The 22942-nt window shown below is 41.9% G+C and overlaps 2 protein-coding genes across 2 annotated transcripts; both read right to left on the bottom strand.

The window, feature by feature from the left end:
* Positions 1-3427: 3427 nt before the first annotated feature.
* On the bottom strand, positions 3428-4360 carry LOC137186767 (olfactory receptor 52B2-like). Its single transcript, XM_067595817.1, has one exon. It carries the CDS (start codon positions 4358-4360, stop codon positions 3428-3430), a length of 933 nt encoding a protein of 310 aa, XP_067451918.1.
* Positions 4361-9573: 5213 nt separating this feature from the next.
* LOC137186891 (olfactory receptor 52B2-like) lies at positions 9574-10515 on the bottom strand. Its single transcript, XM_067595922.1, has one exon. The coding sequence runs from the start codon at positions 10513-10515 to the stop codon at positions 9574-9576; it is 942 nt and encodes a 313-aa protein (XP_067452023.1).
* Positions 10516-22942: the final 12427 nt, after the last annotated feature.

Genomic DNA, 22942 nt, shown 5'->3' with positions numbered 1-22942 from the left:
GCCTTGAACGGGACCATGTAGAGAGCAGCATGATGTGATCACTGCCCTGTGTGCACTGACGAGGACTCAACGCCGGTGACAGTGGGACCATTTTTGGCTGTGTGACATCTCGCTACACTGCAACAAGAGTGACCCGGAGCTTGAGATAGATCTCCAGATCTAGGATGAGTCCCCTGCTTTGTCGAGATAGATTCTCTGTCCGAGAAGATCCAGTACCTATTACTGAAACAGGCTGTCTCAATTGTTCCCACTCACGACAGACAGAAGGGGTTTCATTCTGTGTACTTCCTGGTTCCCAAGAAGATAGGAAGTTTCAGACCCATTTTGGATCTCCACATCTTGAACCAGTGTACTGCCCGAACGACGTTCTGCATGCTAACCATCAGGAGATTACTGGAACTGGTCAACCAGGCAACTGGTTCACCACCATTGACCTGAAAAGTGCATATTTTCATGTTGAGGTTGTGCTGAAACACAGGAAGTTCCTGCATTTTGCCTTTCAAGGGATAGCCCAGAAGTACAGCAGGCTGCAGTTTGGCTACTCCCTGGCTCCCTGCACATTCAGCAAGTGTGTGGATGTGGCACTGCAGCTGCTGCACAACCAGGGCATGGGGGTCTTCTTTAACTTAGACAACCTCACTGTCATGGCCAAGTCCAGAGAATGGATGGAGTATCTGGGAGCATGTGATAGTCATGCTCAACTCAGTAAGTCTACGGGCCATTGTGGTGGAATCCAGACGGACAACCCTGCAGCAAGCAGTTCTCAGACTGCGGCAGGGAGCAGCAGTGACAGCTTTGACTGTCATGCAGGTGCTGGGACACATGGCGTTGGACCATCTAGGGGAGCTCCTGCACATGCACCACCTACAACACACTTGGATCCCAAGATCCGAGCGCAGGCCGGCAAACCAGCATCATCCTCCATAAGTGCAGGATGACTTGTGTTACTGGGGGTCCCCAAAGTATCTGTCGACGGAGACACCTCTTGGTCGTGTGACTTCCTATGTAGTGGTGTTCACAGATGCGTCCCTGACAGGGTGGGGGGCGGGGGGGGACAGCCTGGGGAGAGTGATAGATGTTGTGTGGCCTTCTGGGGAAAACCGACACATCAACCTCCTCAAATTTCAGGCGGTGCTCTTGGCTCTCCAACACTTCCTGACTCTGGTTCAGGGGAGACATGTGTTGGTGAAAACAGACAACTGCACCACGGTTGCCTACATCAACAGGCAGGGCTCAGTCCGATCAACAACCCTCTTAAAGATGGTGGAGAACCTGTTGTTGTGTGCCTCAAAACACCTCCTGTCTCTGAGAGCCCTTTGCATTCTGGGTCCAGAAAACAGGGGCACCTCATGTCAAGAGGTGACATGACAGACAAGTGGGTGCTGCACCCCCGCAAGGTTAGGTCATGTTTTCACCCAGCTCAGGTCCATGTTAATTGCACTGGGTTGCTGCACTTAAGTGGTTGGGATTATAAAGTAGTATAACCTATAGCGAGTCAGGCTCAGTGAGGCAATCTGATGACATATCGCGGCAGGGCAAACAACCATCAGGCTCAGCCTATTGCATCCATAGAGTCCAGTAGAGGGTGGAGCCTGTGTCAGATAGAACAAAGGTTACAATATTGTAACCCTAATCCTATAAGCACAGGTGGAGCCCTCTACCTATGGACCATGCCGCTCCTATGCCATCCACTGAGGTGGTTTCGGATAGTGAGCAGTAGTGAGATGCTGCTTATATAGTGTGCAAGGCACATGATCCTGATTGGCCGATTACATACATGCACATTTCAATGGGCAATGGGGGGAAGAGAGTATTACCCATAGAGTCCAGTAGAGGGCTCCGCCTGTGCTTATAGAACTAGGGTTACAACAATAACGTAACCTTCAATTTGGCCCTTAAAATCTTCTACATCCTACCACATAATGGAAGTTCAATACAAAATGCTGGAGTATCCCTTCAGAGATACCTTAATTATTTATAATTAAGGTATTATAATTATTTGTGCAGTGATACTTAAAAACATACAATTGTGTCTCTTATGAATGATTAAGTGCACAGTATGAACAGGTGTGCAGACCCCCCCACTCAGATAATGCCTCCTGATAAGGCTACAGATCTATCTGTCAATGTGTAGCAGAACTACAGGGTGCCTGCAAATTTCTGTGTTTAGATAATTACTGTATGTACGAATTAGAGTGTTTCTTTAATCGTTTATCAGTGTTCTGATCTGTCCATATTACCACATAACCTCATGTGATTTCACTCTTACCATAAGCTTTGTGCAGGTGTATTTTCTGTCCCCAATATGCACATCTTGAAATGGCATATGAAACCCATCTATTAACATTATTACATTATCACTTATATATCAAATGATCAATATGCTCCAAAATTAAACTTGTGATTGTGATTCTTTTATTGCCTCATAAATCTAATATGAGAAACAAAACTGATTTGCCAATAGTATTCCTATTTTTATTTTTAAAAAGGACTAAATTCTATGCATGATTTGATGTTTCTTTATACTCAGTTGTCATCAATTTTATATTGGCTAATATTGAGGAATTCAAAATATGCTTATCTGTTTAAATCAGCATTCTTAGTTTGATCTAAGAATGCCATTAGATGGTATGTGCCATTTATCCACATACCAAACAAAGTCACATTTAGATTCAAAATCACAATGACTGCACTTTTTAAAATAATGTTGTTGTTGTTTTGTTTTGTTTTTTTTTAATTTTCCTCATCAATAGTTATTCATATTAGAAATTTAAAAATCAGTGTTGAGACATGCACACAATTTACACACTTGCTGCTAAATTAATTTCATACAAAATTACAACATTTACACAAATAAATGAATATTTGTTTTTGCATTTCAATACATATTCATTCTCATATTTGTTCAGGTGCAATGGCATCAATGCTTGTGGAACTGTTATTGGTTTTATTTCACATATATGAGAAAGGATCTGTCAATAATATGATTCATGTCCACAGTCTTTTGTTCACATTTTAGTTCCTGTTGTCATATTACAATGATTTACAATGGCAACCGTAATTACGATGAAAAATGACCTCAACTGTTGACCTGTGATTGGTAGACATTTTAGAAATGGTGGTAAAAGTATCAGCATGTACAGCATGCTATAGATAGTATACAAATGAAAATGAGATACAGAAAAGCACAACTTATTCACAAGACATATAATCATCAAACACAGATATGTAGATTTTCCTCAGTGCAGTAACACGGGGCATTTTGGACTTTACTGAGATTCTCTGAGTCTTCAATTATATTGTATTCTGAAATCAGTTTTAGTTTAAGCTGCATTTATATATTCACTGCAATCCTGGACATGATTCAAATAGCTAATCAAGTTTCGCTCCAATAAAAATTAAAAATTGATTACAACTTGACTGAAGATTAAGATGAAAGATTTCTTTTTAGGAACAGTATTATGTTCTGCTTCAGTTCTGTGGTTTTCAGTCCATATATAATCGGGTCCAAAAAAGGGGGAAATATTAAAATTGACACACCAAAAGTCCTTCTAATGTTTGGAGCCACAGTCTCAAATCGGTGAGAAATAAGTAAAAACATAGTATTGATTTGTAAGATTAAGAAAACTACTAAATGAGTGCCACATGTCTGAATGGCTTTTCTTCGAGCATCAGGCTGATTAGTCATAACACATGTACGCAAGATCTGTGCATATGTGTATATTATTATTGACAGTGGGACGCCTTGTATCAAGACTATAGTTGCTATTCCATAGAAGTTGTTCACCCTGTTGTCCTCACAGGTCAGTTTCATTAATGATGGATTGTTACAATACAAATCCACTATATTTGTCCTACAAATTTTAAACCGTACATGCAGCATAATCAATGTAAAAATCAGTGATAAATTTATGAACCATATTAAAACAATAATTTTAATTAAATTATTTGGATTCATTATAGTATTATACCTCAAAGGATAACATATAGCAATATATCTGTCATATGCCATGGCACTCAGGATCAGCAAATTTCCTGAACCATAAACATGAATCAGAAAAGCCTGAGTAATACATGCAGGATGGGAAATCAATCTGCTCTGTGTCACAATGCTGAACATGAGGTGAGGAAAAAAAGCTGTAGCACCCACCATGTCACTAATGGGCAAGTTGAACAGCAGGATAAACATGGGCTTATGTAGCTTTTTACTCACAGCAATAGTTATTAATACCAACAAGTTGCAAAAGACAATAGTTAGATAGGTAATTGTTCCAAATACAAATGTGGGGTAAATATGTGCAGTAAATATGCCCAGTGTTTCCATTGTTAATAACTTAGTGGAAGATGCATTTGTAGGCATAATTACCATCTTTTATTATGTTGTTGTCGCATCCTCTGTTGAAAAAAACAGTTTCTTCCAAAAGTCTTGCCAGCTGAAGGAGGATCTTTACCTGAAAGAAATGCCCTTATTAACAAGCCAATTTAAATTAAAACCTATGCATTGATTCAAGTGTTGTACCTCTGTCTTTTTTACCTGTTTCAGTATGTTATTCTGTCCTTGCCTGCACTGTGTAAGTAGTATGAAAGTGACTCTGTCTTTTATTGCCATTTACCTCACAGGGAAAGACAACTCATGGGATTAGAAAGTGCAAAACATCTCCTGGTGCAGAAAGTTTTTGTGACAACGCTGACGTAGTCGGTGAAACTCAAAACACAAGAAGTTCACAGGCAGGCAGTGACAGCTTTGACTGTCATGCAGGTGCTGGGGCTCATGGCGATGGACCATCAAGGGGGGCTCCTGCACATGCCCCGCTACATTGCACTTGGATCCAAAGACCAAAGTGGCTCCCTGGCTCCCTGCACATTCAGCAAGTGTGTGGATGTGGCACTGCAGCTGCTGCACAACCAGGGCATGGGGGTCTTCTTTAACTTAGACAACCTCACTGTCATGGCCAAGTCCAGAGAATGGATGGAGTATCTGGGAGCATTGTGGTGGAATCCAGACGGACAACCCTGCAGCAAGCAGTTCTCAGACTGCGGCAGGGAGCAGCAGTGACAGCTTTGACTGTCATGCAGGTGCTGGGACACATGGCGTTGGACCATCTAGGGGAGCTCCTGCACATGCACCACCTTCAACACACTTGGATCCCAAGATCCAAGCGCAGGCTGGCAAACCAGCATCATCCTCCATAAGTGCAGGATGACTTGTGTTACTGGGGGTCCCCAAAGTATCTGTCGACGGAGACACCTCTGGGTCGTGTGACTTCCTATGTAGTGGTGTTCACAGATGCGTCCCTGACAGGGTGGGGGGGGGGGGACAGCCTGGGGAGAGTGATAGATGTTGTGTGGCCTTCTGGGGAAAACCGACACATCAACCTCCTCAAATTTCAGGCAGTGCTCTTGGTTCTCCAACACTTTCTGACTCTGGTTCAGGGGAGACATGTGTTGGTGAGAACAGACAAATGCACCACGGTTGCCTACATCAACAGGCAGAGCGAAGTCCGATCAACAGCCCTCTTGAAGATGGTGGAGAACCTGTTGTTATGGGCCTAAAACACCTCCTGTCTCTGAGAGCCCTTCGCATTCTGGGTCCAGAAAACAGGGGCACCTCTTGACATGAGGTGGGTTGCTGCACTTAAGTGGTTGGGATTATAAAGTAGTATAACCTATAGCCAGTTGGGCTCAGTGAGGCAATCTGATGACATATCGCGGCAGGGCAAACAATCATCAGGCTCAGCCTATTGCATCCATAGCGTCCAGTAGAGGGTGGAGCCTGTGTCAGATAGAACAAAGGTTACAATATTGTAACCCTAATCCTATAAGCACAGGTGGAGCCCTCTACCTATGGACCATGCCGCTCCTATGCCATCCACTGAGGTGGTTTCGGATAGTGAGCAGCAGTGAGATGCTGCTTATATAGTGTGCAAGAAACATGATTCTGATTGGCCGGCTACATACATGCACATTTCAGTGGGCAATGGGGGGAAGAGAGTATTACCCATAGAGTCCAGTAGAGGGCTCCGCCTGTGCTTATAGAACTAGGATTACAACAATAACGTAACCTTCATTTCGGCCCTTAAAATCCTCTACATCCTACCACATAATGGAAGTTCAATACAAAATGCTGGAGTACCCCTTCAGAGATACCGTAATTCTTTGTGCAGTGATGCTTAAAAGCATACAATCGTGTCTCTTATAAATGATTAAGTGCACAGTATGAACAGGTGTGCAGACCCCCCCCTTTAAACATAGATCAGATAATGCCTCCTGATAAGGCTTCATATCTATCTGCCAATGTGTAGCAGAACCTCAGGGTGCCTGCAAATTATTGTGTTTAGATAATTACTGTATGTACAAATTAGAGTGTTTCTTTAATAGTTTATCAGTATTTTGATCTGTCCATTTTACCACACGACCTCATGTCACTTCACTCTTACCATAAGCTCCGTACAGTTGTATTTCCTGTCCCCAACATGCACATCTTGAAATGGCATATGAAAACCATCTATTAACATTATTACATTATATGGAGTTATTACTATAACAGAGATTCAGGAACAAGACCACGCCCCTCTCTCTCACTAAATTCAATCACCTGTGCCTCACCAATCCAATCATCCGTGCATACCTATATAGGCGTGTTTAACCCCTTTCTCTCCCGTTCATTTCTGTTCTCACGGGTTCGTCTCAGTTCTCACTTGACCTACAACGGGCTTGCATCGCAAAGGCTTACCTCCCGCCCGTGCTCCGCGATCCACGTTCCTCGGCAACATACCATCCACGACTTGATTCAGCAGTACCAACAAGATACCTCCTCCACCACCACATCCACACGGAACCCTTCTCCCCCAGACGCCACGCTTCTGATCAGCTGGAATCCAGATGCTCCACACGCATCAACGCCATAGCCCACTCGGACACGACTCTTTTCCCCACAATTAACATCTTCAAACAGACATTTGCTCACCTCTGGCGAGCTTTCAGGGAGATGGTCGTCCCACTCCTACGAAACATTGATAAAGACAAACTTCCCAACTCTACGAAGACTCTACTTTCTTCAGTCCTCTCGCTGGCAGCTCAAATCCTCCCGCTCTTCCGGGTTCACTGTCAGCGGCCGGGCCGACACACACCGCACACCGATGATGTCACAAAGCCGCCTACTACAGCAGAGCCCAGACTTCTTCAGCCCTGGCTGAAGGCCAGGCTGAACTTCGCATGTAATCCTGACTTAACCTTTCACTCCAATTTTTCCTGTTTATTTCTTAGGCATCCCAACAACAGGTGCTCGTTTAATTATTATTGCTCACTTTGACTCCCCTTTCTGTCATTATGCTTCCACATTAACATTTTTAAGCTCGGAGTATTCAGGCCCTTCTTTTTACGCCTGATGGTTATCCCATGGCTAAATCCTGGTTTATTCATATCTAAGGCAAGTGCTTAAAGGACCACTTTGCCAATTTTCAACCTTATTTCTACCTATCCGAATTGGGATATAGCATGAAACAAGCAAACAGAACAGTTGTTTTTTTGTTTTTTTTTAATGTTCCCCGTGTCTCTTCGGCCCCGTATCTCTTCGACACAGCGGCAGGATGGAATCATCGGTGTGCTAAGTGTGGGTGGCGCTGGATAGGGAACCCGCAAGCGAGTGGTTGGCTATAGGCGTGTCTAACCCCTTTCTCCCGTCCATTTCAGTTCTCACAGCCCTCCCCCCCAACCCCTTTTTCTTCTCTTTCCCCTCTCAATGGGCATCACGGTGGCAACACTTATTCCTCACAGCAAGAAGGTCCTGGGTTTGAACACCGGCTGTCCCAGGTCCTTTCTGTGTGGAGTTTGCATGTTCCCCATGTTCGCGTGGGTTTCCGCTGGGCACTCCAGTTTCCTCCCACCATCAAAGACATGCTTGTTAGGGTTATTTAGGCGGTACTTCCGCCTAAGTAATTCTTCTTGTCCTATTTTAGGAACCACAGGGGGGTGACAAAGCAGAAAGCTCATCTAGACATGTCCCCCACCCTGAGAGTCGACCCCCGGGTTCTTTGACGCTCTGTGATTCCACTTGGTCCTCAGTCATCCCCATGCCATCGACCCCCTCCATCCCTCTCCTCGACCCCATCATCCCACATCCCTGTACACAACCCGGACCAACCTTCGGCTCCCATTCATCCCCCAGCAATCGACCCCTTCGTCCCTCACCTTGACTCCCATCCAGCCCACCATACACTTTCCCCAACCCAAATAAAACTACTTTTATACTGTTCAAATGGCGTGGCCTTTGTTCGTGAACACTTATATAACAAATGATCAATATGCTCCAAAATTAAACTTGTGATTGCGGTTCTTTTATTGCCTCATAAATCTAATATGGGAAACACTATTGATTTGCCAATAGTATTCCTATTTATATTTGTAAAAAGGACTAAAGTGTATGAATAAGGAAAATAAGGATATTCACCGGAGAGACAAGGCTTCCCATTATGGATGACTTGATGTGTCTTCCTTGTGTTCATATTTGTGCAATGGCATTCGTGCCTGTGGAACTATTATTGTTTTTCTTTCACATATATGACATTATTTTCATCATATAATATAAATATTACAGCAGTTTTGAAAGGATCTGTCGATAGCATGATTCATTTCCACAGTCTTTTGTTCACTCTTTAGGTCCTGTTGTCATATTACAATGACTAGTGGATGATTTGATGTTTCTTTATATTCAGTTGTCATTCATTTTATATTGGCTAATATTGAGGAATTTAAAATATGTTTATCTGTTTAAATCAGCAGTTTTTTTACACCGTTTAACCACATACCAAACAAAGTCACATTTAGTATCAAAATCAAAATGATTTCACATATTTAAAATAATGTTTTTGTTGTTTTGTTTTGTTTTGTTTTGGGTTTTTTTTAATTTTCCTCATCAATAGTTATTCATATTAGAAATTTAAAAATCAGTGTTGAGACATGCACACAATTTACACACTTGCTGCTAAATTAATTTCATACAAAATTACAACATTTACACAAATAAATGAATATTTATTTGCATTTCAATACACATTCATTCTCATATTTGTTCAGGTGCAATGGCATCAATGCTTGTGGAACTGTTATTGGTTTTATTTCACATATATGAGAAAGGATCTGTCAATAATATGATTCATGTCCACAGTCTTTTGTTCACATTTTAATTCCTGTTGTCATATTACAATGATTTACAATGGCAACCTTAATTACGATGAAAAATGACCTCAACTGTTGACCTGTGATTGGTAGACATTTTAGAAATGGTGGTAAACGTATCAGCATGTACAGCATGCTATAGATAGTATACACATGAAAATGAGATACAGAAAAGCACAACTTATTCACAAGACATATAATCATCAAACACAGATATGTAGATTTTCCTCAGTGCAGTAACACGGGGCATTTTGGAGTTTATTGAGACTCTCTTAGTCTTCAGTTATACTGCATTCTGAAAACAGTTTTAGTTTAAACTGCATTTATATATTCAGTGTAATCCTGGACATGATTCACATGTCTATTCAAGTTTTGCACCAACAAATTTAAAATGGGTTACAACTTGATTGAACAAAAATTTCTTTTTAGGAACAGTATTATGTTCTGCTTCAATTCTGTGATTTTCAGTCCGTATATAATTGGGTCCAAAAAAGGGGGAAATACTATAACTGACACACCAAGAGTCCTTCTAATGTTTGGAGACACATTCGCAATTCGGTGAGCAATAAGTGTAAACGTAGTATTGATTTGTAAGATTAAGAAAACTACTAAATGAGTGCCACATGTCTGAATGGCTTTTCTTCGAGCATCAGGCTGATTAGTCATAACACATGTATGGAAGATCTGTGCATATGTGTATGTTATTACTGAAAGTGGGACACCTTGTAGCAAGACTATAATAGCTATTCCATAGTAGTTGTTCACCCTGGTGTCCTCACAGGTCAGTTTCAATAATGATGGATTGTTGCAATACAAATCCACTATATTTGTTCTGCAAATTTTAAACCGTGCATTCAGCATAATCAATGTAAAAATCAGTGATAAATTTATGACCCATATTAAAAAAATAATTCTAATTAAATTATTTGGATTCATTATCGTATTATACCTCAAAGGATAACATATAGCAATATATCTGTCATATGCCATGGCACTCAGGATCAGCAAGTTTCCTGTACCATAAACATGAATCAGAAAAGCCTGAGTAATACATGCAGGATGGGAAATCAATCTGCTCTGTGTCACAATGCTGAACATGAGATGAGGAAAAAAAGCTGTAGCACCCACCATGTCACTAATGGGCAAGTTGAACAGCAGGATAAACATGGGCTTATGTAGCTTTTTACTCACAGCAATAGTTATTAATACCAACAGGTTGCAAAAGACAATAGTTAGATAGGTAATTGTTCCAAATACAAATGTTGGGTAAATATGTGCAGCAGATATGTCTAATGTTTCCAGTGTTAATAACTTACTGGAAGATGCATTTGTAGGCATAATTACCATCTTTTATTATGTTGTTGTTGCTTCATCTGTTGAAAAAAAACAGTTTCTTCAAAAGTCTTGCCAGCTGAAGGAGGACCTTTACCTGAAAGAAATGCCCTTATTAACAAGCCATTTTAGATTAAAAGCTATGCATTGATTCAAGTTTACCTGGTTTTTGGGTTTTTGTTTTTTTTACCTGTAACAGTATGTTATTCTGTCCTGCCTGCACTGTGTAAGTAGTATGAAAGTGACTCTGTCTTTTATTGGCATTTACCGCACGGGGAAAGACAACTCATGGGATTAGAAAGTGCAATACATCTCCTGGTGCAGAAAGTTTTTGTGACAACACTGACATAGTGGGTGAAACTCAATTATCTGGCTGCAGAATATCACATAACATAATGAAAATTTCAATAGGTTACTTATCTCAGCATCATCATTTATTTACTGATGATTTTAACTACCTGTCCCCTGGTTTTATATGTGTGTAAAATATACAGACAGGTGACAAATTAAAGGAAACACTGGTACAGGCCTGAATGCTTGACCCTTACAGTGAGGGGATCTGGTGCCTCTATTATGCTTTGGGGGGGGCATTTTGCTGGCATGGTTTGGGTCCACTTATCCCATTGGAGGGAGGGTCACTGCAAATCAATACAAAGTTGTTCTGAGTTATTACTTTTATCCTATGATGAAACATTTCAACATTTCATTATCTGGTTGCAGAATATTAACATAATGAAAATTTCAAATAGGTTATTTATCCCAGCATCATCATTTATTTGACGATGACTTTAACTACCTGTCCCCTGGCTTTATATATGCGTAAAATAGACATAATTGTGATATATATTTTGAGTCTGTATATATCTGTATCTGTTCCATGAGAAAACACTTTCCATGTGAATTGGCTACAACCTCTCTCTCTCTCCAGTTCGCCACCCCTGTCTCACCATTCAACGGGTGCCAGAGACAGGAGACTGTCCTGTCCTCACACCAAGCCCCCAGAACAGCACTGGGCCTTGAAGCCAATTTGATATAGTGGCCAAACCATGTAAGGGAGGGTTAAACCATGGAGGGCTAAATCAGAAGTTAGTGGTCTCAGCTGACGGAAGTCTCTAGTGAGCATGCTCCATGGGCACATTGGACCGCAGTATGTTTTCAGGAAGTAGCTTTTTTGGCTTCATGTGCCACTGTGCAACTTTCATAGGAATGAATGGGGCCCAGCCTCCGACGCTGTATCCAGTTCTCTTTATACATCCATGCCTCACAGAGACAGCTGCTCTAATGACTTCCCCGTCCTGTGCATGAGAACATACTGATGCCCTCTGTCACACCCTGCCTGGACTTTGTGTGTTTTTTGCTCTCTTTGTGTTTTTGTGTTCTTTGGGGTTACCTGGTTTGCACTTCTGTTTAGTCCTTCTGGTCATATGGTTTTTCTTGTTATATTTGGGTGGTGGGTTTGGACCTTTGGCCTTTTGTTGTTTAGCATGGCGTGTTGTGTACTTGGGTTTAGGTTCATGGTGGTTCTTGGACGGGTTGGTGTGGGTTGTATTTAGACTATTGTGTTTTCTGGGTTTTGGTTTTGTTACTGTGTTTCCCTTGTGTGTGTTCATGTGCTCCTCCTTGCACCTGACCTGCATTTGTCCTCGTTAGCCCTGCCCTGCTCTGTGTCTTCCCCAGTCTGCTGTCACCCTCACACCTGCCCTATATCAGTCTCGTCAGTACTGCCCTGCTCTGTGTCTTCCCAGCCTATCAGCTACCAGTCTGCCCTTGTGTCTTGTCACCTGTTCCTCATTGTCTGATTAGTTTAGTTTGTTTTTTAGTTTTGGTTTTCTGTTCAATCTTGGTTGGATCATTTGTTTTGTTTGTTCTGTTCGGTGTTCTGTTTCACCCTGTGCTGTCCTGACCTTCGCATTATTAAGAAAGAAAGAAAGAATTAAAAGAAGATTTCTGTCTGCATTCTGGTCTCTGCATTTGGGTCCATTCCTGCTAAACCCCATGACACCCTCCTTTGTGGCCAGAGTAGTGTTGTGTGGCTTGCTCCAAGCCACTATGTTTATATGCCCATTTACAAAGCCAGGGCTGTGTATGGAGACCAGATTTTTTTCAGCGCACACACAGCACGGACAGCCAGCGGACTGGTACAAGATATTTGCTGAATTTGACAAAAAGTATATTGGCTTAGAATCACTGACTTTACCTTTAAAATGAAAAGGAGGGCTGAGGTTTTTGATGCACTCTTGTTGGTTTTGTAGCCATTTTTGTAGCCACTGTTCGAAATAGGGCTGCAACTAACAAGCATTTTCATTATCATATAATCTGCCAATTATTTCCTCAGTTAATTGATTGATCATTTTGTCAATAGAATGTCAGAAGACAAAGAAACATGCACGTTTTAACTTCTTAGAGCCAATAGTGATGTCTTCAAATGTTTTGTTCTGTCCAGTTAAAAGTCAAAAATACAAATATTCAGTTTACTGTCATGAATGGTAAACAAAAGCTTCAAATCAACAAATTTGATAAGCTGAAACCAGCGATTATTTGGCATTTTTGCTTTAAAAAAATGACTAAAACAATTGGTCGATTATCAAAATACTTGCCAAGTAATTTTCTATTGCTCAACTAATCAATTAATTGACGTATTATTGAATCATCAAAGTTAGTTCAAAATAAATCTAGGTGCATGGTGCACCAACTTAGTGTTTCACACAAAAACATAAAAGCGATTTTTGGTGCCCCACAGTGGTAGAATCAGAGAAGACACAGTTGCAGACACTGATGCTTGCTGATGCCCTCACACCCATGATGATGTCATCAGGGTTATTTTGGCTTGGGACTGAGTCTGAATGCTTAAAGTAATAATTTTGAAGATTTTCAACTAAATAAATGTCTGTTAAGTCAATATCTATTGCCAAATGAGGTAACACAATGGTGATTGAGCCTATGGCCCACTAGTAAAAGCCATTGCATTTGCAGTGTTATGAGTATTACGAACTGGGTGTCGGTGGCGACATTTCTTGGGAAAAAGTGATACATTTTCAATCAATCAATCAATCAATCAATCTTTATTTATATAGCGCCATATCACAACAGAAGTCATCTCAAGGCACTTTTCACATAGAGCAGGTCAGACCATACTCTTTAATTTACAGAGACCCAACAGTTCCCCCATGAGCAAGCACTTGGCGACAGCGGTAAGGAAAAACTCCCCTTTAACGGGTAGAAACCTCAAGCAGACCCCGGCTCTTGGTGGGCGGCCATCTGCTTTGACCGGTTGGGTTGAGAGAGAGAAAGAGAGAGGGAAAGGGGGAGGGGGGACAGAAGAAAAACAATGACAACAACAAACAACAACAAGCACAAGCAGCAACAGCCAGGGAAGGATGCCATCAGGACTGTGAAGGACCGCGAAGGTTCGGCCCGGGAGTCAGGTTTTTCTGTGAGATGAGAAAGCACAAAAAACTCCGGGGAAGAAGCAAAGTTAGTGACATGCATTGATGTTACATGAATGCATACAGATGGAGAGGAGGAGGAGGAGAGAGGAGCTCAGTGCATCATGGGAAGTCCCCCAGTAGTCTAGGCCTATAGCAGCATAACTAAGGGCTGATCCAAGGCGAGCCTGGTCGGCCCTAACTATAAGCTTTATCAAAAAGGAAAGTTTTAAGCCTACTCTTAAACATAGAGAGGGTGTCTGCACCCCGGACTGAATCCGGTAGATGGTTCCATAGAAGAGGAGCCTGATAGCTGAAGGCTCTGCCTCCCATTCTACTTTTAAAGACTGTAGGGACCACCAGTAAGCCTGCATACTGGGAGCGCAGTGTTCTAGTGGGATAATACGGTATTATGAGCTCTTCAAGATATGATGGTGCCTGACCATTAAGGGCTTTGTAAGTTAGGAGAAGGATTTTAAATTCTATTCTAGATTTTACAGGAAGCCAATGTAGTGAAGCTAAAATGGGAGAAATGTGGTCTCTTTTTCTAGTTTTAGTCAATACACGTGCAGCTGCGTTCTGGACCAGCTGGAGAGTCTTTAGAGACTTGTTAGGGCAGCCTGATAATAAGGAATTGCAATAATCCAGCCTAGAAGTAACAAATGCGTGAACTAGTTTTTCTGCATCTTTTTGGGACAGGATGTGCCTGATTTTTGAGATATTACGTAAGTGAAAAAAGGCAGTCCTTGAAATTTGATTTATGTGGGAGTTAAAGGACATATCCTGATCAAAGATAACTCCCAGATTCCTTACGGTGGTGCTGGAGGCCAGGGTAATGCCATCCAGAGCAGCTTTATCATTAGATAATGTGTTTCTAAGGTGTTTAGGGCCAAGCACAATAACTTCAGTTTTATCTGAATTTAGTAGTAGAAAATTGCAGGTCATCCAGGTCTTTATGTCGTTAAGGCATGTTTGGAGTTTGTTTAACTGATTGGGTTCATCTGGCTTCATTGATAAATATAATTGGGTATCGTCTGCGTAACAATGAAAATTTATGGAGTGTTTCCTAATAATATTACCTAAAGGAAGCATATATAAGGTGAATAGAATTGGTCCAAGTACAGAACCTTGTGGAACTCCGTGTCTAACCCTTGCCTTCACGGAGGATTCATCATTCACATGTACAAACTGAAATCGGTCTGATAAATAGGACTTAAACCAGGTTAATGCAGTTCCTTTAATGCCAATTAAATGTTCCAGTCTCTGCAAAAGGATTTGATGGTCAATTGTGTCAAATGCAGCACTAAGATCTAACAGGACAAGTATAGAGACAAATCCTTTGTCTGATGCAGTTAGGAGGTCATTTGTGACTTTCACCAGTGCTGTTTCTGTGCTATGATGTGCTCTAAATCCTGACTGAAAATCCTCAAATAAACTATTGTTATGTAGAAAGTCACATAACTGATTAGAGACTGCTTTCTCAAGGATCTTGGATAGAAATGGAAGGTTAGATATAGGTCTATAATTGGCTAAAACACCTGAATCAAGAGTAGGCTTTTTAAGAAGAGGTTTAATTACAGCTACTTTAAAGGACTGTGGTACATAGCCTGTTACTAAAGACAGATTGATCATATCTAGTAAAGAAGTGCTCACTAAGGGTAAGGCTTCCTTAAGCAGCCTAGTTGGGATGGGATCTAAGAGACAGGTTGATGGTTTAGCTGAACAAATCATTGAAGTTAGTTCAGACAAGTCTACTGGAGAAAAACAGTCCAAATATATGTCAGGATTTACTGCCGTTACCAAGGTTCCTGTGTTTGGGGAGAGAACGGTGCCTGTTGAGGGCAGGAGATGGTTAATTTTGTGTCTAATAGTTAGAATTTTATCATTGAAGAAGCTCATAAAGTCGTTACTACTGAGAGCTATAGGAATACATGGATCAGTAGAGTTATGACTCTTTGTCAGCCTGGCCAAAGTGCTGAAAAGGAACCTAGGGCAGTTTTTATTCTCTTCTATTAATGCTGAGTAATAGGCGGCTCTGGCATTACAGAGGGCCTTCCTATATGTTTTAAGACTATCTTGCCAGACTAAGCGAGAATCTTCTACTTTGGTGGAACGCCAAATCCTTTCCAATTTTCGCGATGTTTGCTTTAATTTGCGGGTTTGGGAGTTATACCATGGAGCTAACCTCTTACGTTTTATTATCTTCTTTTTTAAGGGGGCGATGGAGTCGAGTGTTTGTCTTAGTGAGCCTGCAGCACTATCAATAAGATTATCAATTTGGGAGGGACTAAAGTTAACATAAGAGTCCTCTGTAGTATTGAGACATGGCAGTGAATTCAGTATTGACGGAATTGCTTCCTTAAATTTATCTACAACACTATCAGATAGACATCTAGTGAGGACATTTTTATCTAATGGTGTGTAATCCAGTAATAGGAATTCAAAAGTTATTAAAAAATGATCTGATAAAATAGGATTTTGTGGAAAAATTATTAAATGTTCAATTTCAATCCCATAAGTTAGAACAAGGTCTAGGGTGTGGTCAAGACGGTGAGTGGGATTACTCACACACTGAGAGAAGCCAATTGAGTCCAACAATGAGAGAAATGCAGTGCTGAGACTGTCACTATCAACGTCCACATGAATATTAAAATCACCTACTATAATTACTTTATCTGTACTAAGGACTAAATACGACAAAAACTCTGAGAATTCAGATAGGAATTCAGAGTACGGGCCAGGAGGACGGTACACTATAACAAATAGAACTGGCTGTAAAGTTTTCCAGGTTGGCTGGGAGAGACTAAGAACAAGGCTTTCGAATGAGTTATAATTAAATTTAGGTCTAGGGTTGATGATTAGGCTTGAGTTGAAAATGGCTGCAACTCCTCCTCCTCGGCCAGTGTCTCGAGGAATATGAGTATTAATATGACTGGGAGGAGTGGATTCATTAAGGCTGACATATTCTTCATGACACAGCCAGGTTTCAGTGAGACAAAATAAATCAATACGATGATCTGAAATTAAATCGTTTACTAAAACTGCTTTAGATGAAAGAGATCTAATGTTCAAGAGTCCACATTTAATTATCTTATTTTGTTGTACTATTGCAGCAGTGGTTTTAATTTTTACTAGATTTTCATGAATGACTCTTCTTTTATATACTTTGGATTTAATTGATTTATGTGGTCGGGGGACAGACACAGTCTCTATGTGGTTTTGGGTGGGTAACTGCTCTAATGGAAGCGCAGAGAAGCGTGTAGGACTGCAGCTCTGCCTCCTGGTCTCAACTCTGGGTTGTCATGGTTTTGGTTTACTAATAAACTTGGCCATATTTCTGGATATCAGAGCAGCTCCATCCAAAGTGGGATGTATGCCGTCTCTCCTAATCAGACCAGGTCTTCCCCAGAAAGTCTGCCAATTATCTATGAAGCCCACATCATTTGCTGGACACCACCTCGACAACCAGCGGTTGAATTGTGACATGCGGCTATACATGTCATCACTGGTCAGATTAGGCAGCGGTCCAGAGAAAATTACGGAGTCCGACATTGTTTTAGCAAATGTACACACCGACTCAACATTAATTTTGGTGACTTCTGATTGGCGTAATCGGGAGTCGTTGCCGCCGACATGGATGACGATCGTACCATATTTACGCTTATTCTTAGCCAGCAGTTTTAAATTTGACTCAATGTCGCCCGCTCTGGCCCCAGGAATACATTTAACTATAGCTGCTGGTGTCGCTAACTTCACGTTTCTGACTATGGAGCTGCCAATAATCAGAGTTTGTTTCTCAGCGGGTGTGTCGCTGAGTGGGGAGAACCTGTTAGAAACATGAACTGGTTGGTGGTGAACCGTGGGCTTCTGCTTAGGGCTATGCTTCCTACGGACAGTCACCCAGCCGCCCTGGCTTCCCGGCTGCTCGGGAGCTACCGGGGGAGTGGGAGCTACGCTAGGTCGGCCCGCACCGGATACTAGGGGCTGGCTAACTATATTAGCAGCTGATTGTTTTTCCATGGTGCGGAGCCGCGCTTCCAATTCACTAAGCCTTGCCTCCAGTGCTGCAAATAGACTACACTTATTACACTTATCACTATCACTAAAGGAGGCAGAGGAGTAACTGAACATTTGGCACACCGAGCAAGAGAGAGCAGGAGAACGAGAGGGAGAGAGAGAAGCCATCGCTAACTGCTTACTTTGAGTTAGCTGCTAGTGCTAGCTGCAGTGCTAAAGTGACTAACAACTTGTGCGATTAGCGAAAAAAGTCGTTAAGAGAAAAGCGCTGAGAGTGCTTGTGTAAAACTAGCGAAAGTTTAAATATACAGCAGATATTAATCAACAGTAATGTGATATATATAGGAAAATCAACTGAGATGAGAGCAGCAACAACGCTATCAGTATACACAGTCGGCAACCGGAAATGATACAATACGCTTACCGTAGCACGTCAGCACGCGAACACGTTTTCAGCAGCTGTTGGTCCGCCAGAGATACTATGCAGAGCTAACACAATAGACTCGCTTCTCAACTCACTTGTGTGTGAAGCGGCGTACTGTTTTTTCTGGTCTCTGCTGACATTGTGAGTAAACAGTTACTGACATCACACAGACGACACTGTTTGGATCTCTAGGAAGTGAGGTCCAAAAACACACCTGCAATTACTGCTTATCACCATAGGTGCCGCCAAAGAGAATGAAATGGAGATCTTCGAGATTGTTACTTTAATGTTATGATGCTTAACATAAAGCATGTATTACTAATTTTAGGTTAGGGTTAGGGTTTGACAGAAGTGGGCACAGCCAGGCAGAGTGTAATAAAAGATGCTTTTGAGTTGCATGATGGATATCCAATTTTAAACAGATTGACCCATATTAGGGTCTAAGAATCTGACCATTCTTTTTTTAAATAAATAAATAAATAAATACACACATAAATTTAACATTTATATATTTAATGTTTTGTAATTTTTGATTTATTAAGATTTATCATTAATTACAACTAAGCATTTATTATATAATTATATCTTTATTAAAGGGGACGTCTTGTACCATTCCTTATTTTCAGTCATATATATAATGTTACAATGTTGGATGTTCATGTTGAACATGGCCAACATGTTTTCTTGACAATAAAAGTCTTGTGTTATTTAGTCATCTAAAAGCGGCAGCTTAACACGACTCTGATACATGCTTCCAGAAAGCTGACCAATGAGAACAGAGTGGGCTCATTGGGAGGGGGGCCTTAAAGAGACAGGAGAGACACAGAGACTGAACTGAGGGGCTGCATAAAGGACCAATATAAGATAAATAAGGAGTTCTATCTCACACAGGCTCCATCATCTACTCTACAGGTAATACTGAATGTAGTCAGCCAATCCAAACGTGCCTACCGATTCCTTATGTCTCACACAGTATAAAAAGCAGTGTCTCGCTGCTGCTTTCATCTTTCGCATTTCAGCAATGGCAAATTGTACTCACTGATCTTAGTCCTCCATTGATGGAGTCGCCACTCCAAGCTGGTCCCTGCCTGTTGTGTACCAGTCTCATCGCAGCCTCCGATGGGCATCTCTTCTGCCTTGGACAGTACCAAACAGAGAGCGGCATGATGCAACCCTCACCCTGTGTGCACTACTGAGGACTTTCAACGACTCAAAGTTGGCAATGGTGGGATCGTTTTCGGTTGTGTGACATCTCACTCTGCTGTGATGAGAACAACCAAGAGCTCGAGATAGATCTCCATGTTGAGGATGAGTCACCCGCTTCGTCCGGTCCTCCGCCACTGCTGCCACCAGACACCTCAACTGTGACTGTCCCAGCGACTTTGCCGATGGATGATGCCAGCCTCTCATATGTGTCTGCAACTTCGCTGACCTTCTGAAATCCAATGCAGACAATGCATGTAGGGTTCTCCCTGCCCCTGCCTATCCCACCCAAACTGGTCAGCCAGCCACGTGAAGGCTTTTATGTCCCGGCTTATCCAGCTCAACCTGCCTTTGTTTTGCCTCCTCTCTCAGAGACAGGCTGTCCGTTGCGTGTCCCTACAACGCACTTGGATCCAAAGATCCAAACGCAGCCTGGCGATCCATCGTTCCTCCCCCATAAGTGCAGGAAGACCTGCATTATTTGGGGTCCCTACAGCATCTGTCAATGGGGACACTGCTGGGTCGAGTGACCTCCTATGTAGTGGTGTTCAGAGATGCGACCCTGACGGGGTGAGGGAGCACAAGCCAGAGGGGAATGATAGGTGGTGTATGGCCTTCAGGGGAAAACCGACACATCAACCTCCTCAAACGTCAGGTGGTTCTCTTGGTTTTCCAATACTTCTTGACTGATTCAGGGGAGACGTGTTGGTGAGAACAGACAACCGCACCACGGTTGCCTACATCAACAGACAGGGCAGAGTCCAATCCGCAGCCCTGTTGAAGATGGCTGAGGACCTGTTGTTGTGGTCCACAGAACACCTCCTATCTCCATGAGCACTTCACATTCCGGGTCCAGAAAACAGGGGCGCTGACCTCATGTGAAGAGGCTGCCTTCTGGCAGATGAGTGGGTGCTGCACCCTGAGGTGGTGCAGCAGATTTGAAACCAGTTTGGGAGAGCGGAAGTGGACCTGTTCGCCAGTTGAGACAACACCTACTGCCCACTCTGACTCTCCCTGACTCCGCAAGATGACCCACCCCTGGGGGTGGACGCATTTGCACACACGCCATGGCCAAGGAGTCAGCTTTACGCCTTTCCCCCTCTTCGTCTCATTCCCCTTCTGCTGGAGAGAGTGAGGTCAAGAGCTATTCAGCTAGAGGCATTTTGTCCTCCACTCCATGTGGATGTCAGGGAGGCAAAAGTGCATCTATTGTGCCCAGTATGTGCATTGGCATTTTATGTTGAACACATGGCCCGCTTTCAGCGCACTGAACAGTGGTTTGTATACTATGGAGAGGGAGTAGCCGGTAAAGCCCCAAGAAGTGCCTAGCTAGTTGGCTTTGTGAGTGCATCTCCCAAGCCTACAGGCAGGCAGTAAGCATCCCTCCACCACGGTTCTAGCGCATTCCACACGTGGTGTAGCAGAGTCGATGGCCTTATTCAATGGGGCAAGTGTCGAGGACACATGCACAGCAGCGTCTTGGTCTACACCCTGTCTGTTCATAAGGTTCTATCTCTTAGACATGACAGGCTCCTTTTCAAGGTCCGTGCTTGCAGGGGTGTCTTAGGACTTGAAAGGGTTGGTGTGAGTGTCAGCTGTGGTACACCTGAACCCGCCCTTGGCAATATATGCCTGCATTCTCCTATGATCCAAAATGACTTGGGGAATGAGGTGTGCAGGGTGTTTGTTGTATGATTTTTGACACCTGTGTGGTTAGGCCATGGTTACATTCAGTTCATGTTCATGTTAATTGGGCTGGGCTGAGCCCCCTACTGCTCCTTTCAAGCAACTTGGATTATAAAGTAGTAGGTGGGCCACAGCAACTAACCTATAGCCGGTTGGGCTCAGTAAGGCAGTCTGATAACATGTTGCAGCAGGGCAAATATTCATCGGGCTCTGCCTACTGTACCCATAGAGTCCAATAGAGGGCAGAGTCTGTGTGAGATAGAACAAAGGATACAATATTGTAACCGTAGTTCTATAAGCACAGGCAGAGCCCTAGATCTATGCACCCTGCCACTACACCATCCGCTGAAGTGTTTTTTGGATGAGAGCAGCAGCGAGATGTTGCCTTTTATACTGTATAAGACACACATAATCAGTAGGCATGTCCTGATTGGCTGGCTACCTACATACACATTTCAGGGGGGTAACTGCGTGCATGTGAGTCAAGGAGAGTGTGTTATTGTGTTATTGTTTTTCTTTCACATATATGACATTATTTTCATCATATAATATAAATATAACAGCAGTTTTGAAAGGATCTGTCAATAGCATGTCTTTTGTTCACTCTTTAGGTCCTGTTGTCATATTACAATGACTAGTGGATGATTTGATGTTTCTTTATATTTTGTTGCCATTCATTTTACGTTGGCTTATACTTGAGGAATTTAAAATATGCTTATCTGTTTAAATCAGCAATCTTAGTTTGATTTTACACCATTTAGCCACATACCCAACACAGTCACATTTAGCATCAAAATATACTTTTATTGCCCTGTCAGGGAAATCACAATGATTTATATTTAGAATAATGTTTTTTATTTTTAATTTCTTCCTCAATAGTTAATCATAGTCCACATATTAGAAATGTAAAATCAGTGTTGAGACATGCGCACAATTAACACACTTTCTACTAAATTAATTTCATTCAAAATTATAACATTTGCACAAATAAACAAATACTTCTTTTTTGCATTTGAATACATGGGCAAGTTGAACAGCAGGATAAACATGGGCTTATGTAGCTTTTCACCCACAGCAATAATTATTAACACCAACAAGTTGCAAAACATAATAAACAGATATATTAAAGTCCCAGACAAAAATGCTGGGTAAATATTTGCATTAGATAAACACAGTGTTTCCAATGTTAGTACATCTGCAGAAGATGTATTTGTGTCCATAATTATGCAAAACTGTACACAACAATGTTGCTACTGTTGCTTCTCTTGTTGAAAAAAGCCAACTTACTACTACTTCAACTGAAAAAACAAATACGAACCAGAAACACCTTATAAACATTATCCCATTTAACAAGCATGGATTAATTCAGCTGTACCATTAGTAGCTTACCTCTTACAGTACATTATGTAAACCTGTTCTCATCTGCAGTAGAATCATGGTATAGATTGGCATGTAAAAGACTGTCTTTTATTGGCATCAAAGCTCCTGATGTTACCCAAAGGTAAAGTACATCTGGTGTTGTAATGACAAAGCCCTCCAGAATCAGAATCAGATTTATTAGTTTATTAGATTTATTAATTAGCAAGTACAAGGAACTCAATGTGGTCTAGATGTCAACAGAAAAAAGCAATACACATGAACATTAAACAATAAACACAAACATAACAGTGCAGGAGTG

The sequence above is a fragment of the Thunnus thynnus genome, chromosome 7 (genome assembly GCF_963924715.1).
Source record: "Thunnus thynnus chromosome 7, fThuThy2.1, whole genome shotgun sequence".
Classification (NCBI taxonomy): domain Eukaryota; kingdom Metazoa; phylum Chordata; class Actinopteri; order Scombriformes; family Scombridae; genus Thunnus; species Thunnus thynnus.
This window is presented reverse-complemented; position numbering and strand designations above follow the sequence as displayed.

What these genes read in the sequence shown, in the direction of transcription:
- LOC137186767 (XM_067595817.1), bottom strand. Translation starts at nt 4,360, where the DNA reads ATGCCTACAAATGCATCTTCCACTAAGTTATTAACAATGGAAACACTG.
- LOC137186891 (XM_067595922.1), bottom strand. Translation starts at nt 10,515, where the DNA reads ATGCCTACAAATGCATCTTCCAGTAAGTTATTAACACTGGAAACATTA.